Here is a 6,785-nt window from a genome sequence, read left to right on the forward strand (position 1 = left end):
TAAAATTCACACTAGCGTTTAGGAGTTTAATGTTGGTAACATATGTTTACATCTCTTCTAATGCTCTCCATGGCTGCATTTATTCGATTTGATTATATTGCTTTAAAATGTGACGTCAAAACTGATGATACCACACAAATGAACTGAGGAAACTCAACATGGGGACAGTGATCAAAAACAGGCGTAGAACTAATTTAAAACCAAGGAAACTAGGGAACATGTAAAATTATTTGTAGTCAAATTTATTTTGCTTAATATCTTTTATTTATTTATTTTAATAATTATTCTTTATGCATTATTATTCTTTTACATGTTACTGATTTCTATAATCATTTATATATTTTCTATTATATGCTCTGCTATGTTGGAATATTTCCAAGATTTTTGGTGTCTCTTCTGGGCTGTAAGATCAAGTGGGTTTATTTTCCATCAAAATTTATTATGTGATGTACCTTCATATCAAAATATGTCTGTTTCTATCTCTGCAGACACGAGATGATGCAAGATTCTCTTAAAGGTCTTAAAGGTATCAAAACAACACCTCGTATATATATATCTATTTTCATCTATCTATATCTAATATATTTTGATATTCACTTCTGCTTCTCCTGCTTCATTCTGTAAATATCTTACTTCTTTTGTCCTTCTTTCTCTACTCTGATCTTCACAAACTTCATCTGTTAGATACAATACTCTGGATTTTATTATAACCTATTATTTACTTGATTCATTTGTTTGTCTCTATAATTTTAAATTTTTACTTAATAAATGTGTTATTCCATATTTAAAAAAAATATATACATATATTAACCAAGATCTCTTTCTGTTTAAGAGAACTCTGTAACATACATTTCTTCCCTGAGACAGAGTCTATACTCTAAACTCTGTTCATTGCACAGCATTGCTCATAGTTTTTAAATGCAAAGTCCCCTAGCTATGCAAAGTCCAGTCCCAGTTTTAATTGATTCTGAGTCAATTAAACACTTAACTTCTATTTCATATAGAGATGGACTGGTGCCTATTGAAAGAAAATCCTGTTAGGCTAACTAAATAAAGAACTGCTATAAAACCAGTGAATGACCAATTTGTAAGTTGTGATGTTCTCTGTAGTGTTTGTATATGCAGTACCTGCACACACACGACTGATATCATCAGTCAGTTGAGCATGTTTGCCCCTTTAATGTTTCTCTTCATCCAGTGTGTTGGGTCTCTCAGTCTGTAATGAGATCTGGTGCATAGGAGTTCGACTCTGGATGCAGTTGTCTTTCTCTCTATGCATCTCATGGCAGCTTGTTTCCTTTGTTGTTTCTGTGCTAATCAGAATCAGATTCAGGAAAGAGCTTTATTGCAAAGTATGTTTGCACATACAAGGCATTTGTTTTGGTGACAGAAGAAGCTTCCAGTACAGAGACAACAACAGTACTCACATAGTAAAATAAAAAATAAAGAATAAAGATGTATGAATAGATACACATAACTCAGTCTTTTCAACAGGAAAACAGAACCAAAAAACAATGAAACTAAACCAAAACAGATATTTTTGTTTATATTTGTTACACTGCTTTGGTGCTCAAGAAGCATTTTTTACTGTTGAAAATGTGAAAACAGTGATTTTTATCTCTCTCAGGATTGTTTTATGAATACAAAGTTCAAAAGAACAGCATTTATTTGAAATAGAAATCGTTATTAATTATTTGTCACTTTTGATCAATTTAATGAATCCTTGCTGAATAAAAGTATTATTATTGTTGCTGAATAAAAGTATTATTATTGCTTTAATCTTATTGCCCATAAACATTTGAACAGTATTGTATGTTCTGTAATATTAGTGATTTAAAAATAATATTTTATGACCAATTTTTCCTTTTATTACAGACCCCGTGTTGTGCCTCATTTCACCAACAGTTGTGAACTTTTATTTTGAAAGACAATGTCACTCTTGTTCGTTGTTAATGATTGGATGAGCGGATTGTCCAACAGGAAGTCGTGATAGTAGACCGTAAGGCTGAATTGTCACGTGTAGTTGTTCAAAATGGTAAGTACAACATGTTTATACATATAATATTCTTAAAGTTGTTAGTCGTATTTGTCGTTTGCCTGTAGATCTTTTAATGCGCTACACAGAACAGGAATTTATCGAACTAGTCATCGCTTGCCTGTTTGTGTTGTAGTGTGATCTAGCTCCATAATGAAGTGTGATGGATGGATAAGCGAACACACATTAACAGTGTGATTTTTCTTTTCACACAGTCTGAAAATAGAAAAATCATTTGCAGAACTGTACGCTAATATTTTAAGCAGTTTCTCCAAATGTTTTGTGAATTGAATATGCTCTGAACATGGCGTGGTCTTTAAAGTTTTGACGACTAGTGGGTGTCTTAAAATATTAAAATACTTAAAATACTGTCTTTGATTTTGACTCTCAGGCTGGTTGTCCATGGGAATGTGGGTTAACACTTGCCATGTCTTAGTAATTATATCGCTTACAGTTATTTATCTTGTGCAAGTCAAATTTGGGGTCACTAAGATTTTTTTTTAAAGGAAATTAGTATTTATTTTCAACAAGGGTGCATTAAATTAAAAAAAGAAAAGACTGTAAATACATTTATAATCTTAGAAAAGATTTTAAATAAATGTTGATCTTTTGTACTTTCAATTAATCAAAGAATCCTGTAAAATTGTGTGTTTCCACAAAATATTAAACTGTTTTCAACACTGATAATGATGTTTCTTGAGCACCAAATCAGCATATTAGAATGATTTCTGAAGGATCATGTGACACTGAAGACTGGAGTAATGATGCTGAAAAACGCAGCTTTGACAACATATGAATAAATTACATTTTAAAATATTTTAAAATAGAAAAATGTAATAATATTTCATAATCTTGCTATTTTATTATACAGAAGTCAACATTTGAAGTGGATCAAAAAAGTTCATCAAAGTTGTCCTAAAAACTAAGTTATCCTAAGAAGAAGGTTTTAGGACAACTTTGAAAGGTTTTGATTCACTACTATATTTTTGATCAAATGCAGTTTGGTGAACATATGAGACTTCTTTTAAAAACATAAAATCTCTTACTGACCCCAAACTTTTGAACAGTGTATTTTCTACAATTCATATTGATTCTGAACTGTATTTTGTGATGCAGCTGCGGCGAGAGGTGAGACTGAGAAAAGAATACCTGTACAGGAAAGCCCAGGAGGACAGACTGCGCTCTATTGAAGAGAAAAAACAGAAGCTCAAATCTGCTTTAGATGGTGAGATTCCAGCAAGAAAACCAACTCAAATCAGTTACCTTATCTGATATATTATAAGGTTGTCATATATTATGCGGTTCTTATCTTGCAGAAAATCGTCTTTTACCCACTGAGGTTCGGAAAGAGGCGTTAGAATTACAGAAACTGTTGGAGTTTGATGATGAGGGTGGAGAAGGTGACTCTTTTTTTTCTGTCACATATCAGTATCCTGTTTTGTCTGCTGCCATATATAAACATAATTTTTGATATTATTTAGGTGTTAGCTCTCATATGGATGATGAGTACAAATGGGCAGGAGTGGAAGACCCCAAAGTTATGGTCACAACATCCAGAGACCCCAGCTCCAGACTCAAGATGTTTGCCAAAGTTTGTTCAGTCTTATTATTCACATTTGACATAATGAATGCTTGTAGCCATGCAGATGTTTAACTTTTTGTCTACTCTAATGTGATCTTTTGTATGTTCATGTTACCATAGTGGTGTAAGGGAAATGTCGTCTATCAGTGGTTGTGGTTTATTTAGGTGGCATTTTTTTTGTGCAGGAAATGAAGCTGATGTTTCCAGGGGCCCAGCGTATGAACAGAGGAAACCATGAAGTTAAAACATTAGTACATGCATGCAAAGCTAATAGTGTCAGTGACCTTGTCATAGTCCACGAGACCAGAGGCCAGCCAGGTATGGACTTTTAGTTTTCATGTGTGTCCATTTTGGATATGCATATTTGAGTGTGTGTGCAAAGTATGTCAACATTTGGTGTATTGTGAATGCCAGTCTCTCTACTTTCATATCAGTTTTCACTCTAGGTACTTTCCATCTATTATCTTTGTCTCTTTCTTCTTTAGATGGTTTGGTGGTATGTCACCTTCCTTTTGGGCCGACAGCTTACTTCACGTTGTATAATGTGGTAATGAGACATGATGTTCCAGACATTGGCACCATGTCCGAGGCCTACCCTCACCTCATCTTTCACAACTTCACGTCGCGTCTTGGCCGAAGGGTGAGTTATAAAGGAAATAATGTCCTTAGAAACAATAATAAAGTCGGTTTCTCACCTACACTATCATTCAGATGTTTGGGGTCAGTGTTTTTAAACAAAAATAATACTTTTATTCAGCAAAGATGCAATAAAAAAGTATCAAAAATGACAGTAAAGACATTTATAGTGTTATAAAAGATTTCTATTTCAATTAAGTGCTGTTCTTTTGAACTGTCTATTCTAAAAAATAGTATCAGGGTTTCCACAAAAATATTAAGCAGCTTGTGCTTAATATTTTTTTCAGCATTTATAATAAGAAGTGTTTCTTGAGCAGCAAGTCAGCATATTAAAATGATTTCTGGAGGATCACGTGACTCTGAAGTCGGGAGTAATGATGCTAAAAATTCAGCTTTGCCATTACACTAATAAAATATATTTTAAAATATATTAAAGGGGACCTATCATGCCTTTTTTCAAAGTCTTGATTTTGTTTTTTGGGTCTACTAAAATAGGGTTTCATGCTTGAATGTTTAAAAAACACCTTATTTTTCTCATATTTTACATTGTTGCAGCACCCCTCTTCCCAGTCTGTCAGTAACGCGCTGTACCAGTGTTTCGTGATTGGTCAACCACTTCGAGCGTGTTTCAAAAATGAAACGCACATTACCATAACTGCGAGTTTTTAACACACTACTACTAACACAATTCAAACAGGCCTTGCCCCCTATTTTGTGTACGTCTCGGCCGGGGATTATTCAAATGAAGAATATTATGACGTGTACATTCCTGAAATCTAGTGTTAGCGTCAGTTCTGGCAGGTAACGTCAGTCAAGCTTGCATCAGCTGATTCCAGGTGACTTACGTCTACCTATAGGAAGGTAGGAAATACCTCAGCATTATCAGCAGCTATTGCATTCTCAGGAGCAAATTACCCTCCTCCATCCCCAGCTCCTCCTCTCTTCATTCAGGATTGGCCTTATTATTCCCCCTGAATCAGACTAATTCTCGAAATATGTGTATGTTAAATTATGACATTTAATGATATCTGCATATGTTGGTCCTGTTCTGTTTACCCTAGGGGGTTTATTGATGCTCTCCCTGCTCTTATCCATGCTAGGCTGCATGGATGCGCAGGGAGTTCTTGCCCAGAACAGAACCATACCGCCAATACAAACTATGCATTATCTATCATATTTGATGATAGTGGTCCTGACAGAAAGAAAACTCAAGACTACAATCGAGGCATTTCGGGGAGTTCAGATACAGTCCTTATTGATATCCTTCCTTTGGAGTGACTTTGTGTTTTGTAACTTTGCAGACCTTTTTCATGCTCATAGCAACATTACACTAATTAAAGCTGAAAATATAAAAAAGCATAATAGGGCCCCTTTAAAATAGAAAACAGTTATTTTAGACTATATGGTAAAATATTTATATATTTTACAGTGTTGCTGTTTTTACTTTGTGATCAAATACATTCAGTCTAGGTGAATATAAGACACTTCTTTCAAAAACATTAAAAATCTTATCGACCCCAAACTTTTAAACAGTAGTGCATAGTATTTGATACTCAGTTTCCTGTTTTAAATAAATAAACATTATCATTATCTTGTCATCTGTACTTATAGAGAGAAAGAGACTATGCTTTACTGACTCTCAATGCAACATCATAAAAGCTTCTGAAAGCTTTATAATCTCTGACTGATCTGAATGATGACTTTGTTTAGTACTGGCATTTAAGCAAAAAAACATTTTCTCTGTAGGTGTCCAACATCCTAAAGTATCTTTTTCCTGTACCCAAAGAGGATAGTAGACGTGTTATCACGTTCGCAAATACAGATGATTTCATCTCTTTCAGGTGAGTGGTGGTGTTAACTGCTGTAGTAAAAGTTTTGAGCAAATGTAGATTAAGAAGTTTAGTTTTAATGACTTTGAAATTACTTTGTATATTGCAGACACCACACCTACAAGAAAACCGACCACAAGAACGTTGAGTTGTCAGAGGTTGGGCCCAGATTTGAAATGAAATGTAAGCAACTCTTTAGATTTAATTGTTTTAGATCAATTGATGTTAATGCAGAATGGGCACTTATGTTGCATATCTTGTATTTCATCCTTCCTTTTCAGTGTACATGATCAAGCTCGGCACACTGGAGAACGAGAATACCGCAGATGTTGAATGGCGGCACCACCCTTACATGCGCACTGCCAAAAAGAGGAAATTCTTGAGTGTGGAATAGCCAAATGTAGTCTTCAGAAGCCTGCCTTGTTCTGTCAGCATGGACATTTTCATTTTTATTCCACCTACATAGTGGTCTTTTTCCCCCCCATATAATTGTGACATTTAAAGGATGGAGCAATTGCGTTGTGCAATTGCAGTATGATAATATTGTTTGCTTGTTGACACTTCCTCAAATTAAATCTTTTGTACAGAATTTACCTGGACATTAAAAACATTTGTAGGCTTTGTATCATGCTTTCATTGTTCCTTAATCTCTTCATTATTCCCTATAAAGTGGCTTGTATCGAGTATTTTTAAAATGAGTTTT

At 34.3% G+C, this 6,785-nt stretch overlaps 1 protein-coding gene across 1 annotated transcript; it reads left to right on the forward strand.

The window, feature by feature from the left end:
* Positions 1–1,883: 1,883 nt before the first annotated feature.
* imp4 (IMP U3 small nucleolar ribonucleoprotein 4) lies at positions 1,884–6,707 on the forward strand. Its single transcript, XM_048187219.1, has 9 exons — positions 1,884–2,035; positions 3,152–3,260; positions 3,352–3,435; positions 3,517–3,626; positions 3,803–3,935; positions 4,103–4,257; positions 6,000–6,094; positions 6,192–6,265; positions 6,364–6,707. The coding sequence occupies exons 1-9, from the start codon at positions 2,033–2,035 to the stop codon at positions 6,474–6,476; spliced, it is 876 nt and encodes a 291-aa protein (XP_048043176.1). The 5' UTR covers positions 1,884–2,032; the 3' UTR covers positions 6,477–6,707.
* The last annotated feature ends 78 nt before the right edge of the window (positions 6,708–6,785 follow it).

Source organism: Megalobrama amblycephala, linkage group LG4, assembly GCF_018812025.1.
Source record: "Megalobrama amblycephala isolate DHTTF-2021 linkage group LG4, ASM1881202v1, whole genome shotgun sequence".
In the NCBI taxonomy this organism is placed as follows: Eukaryota; Metazoa; Chordata; class Actinopteri; order Cypriniformes; family Xenocyprididae; genus Megalobrama; species Megalobrama amblycephala.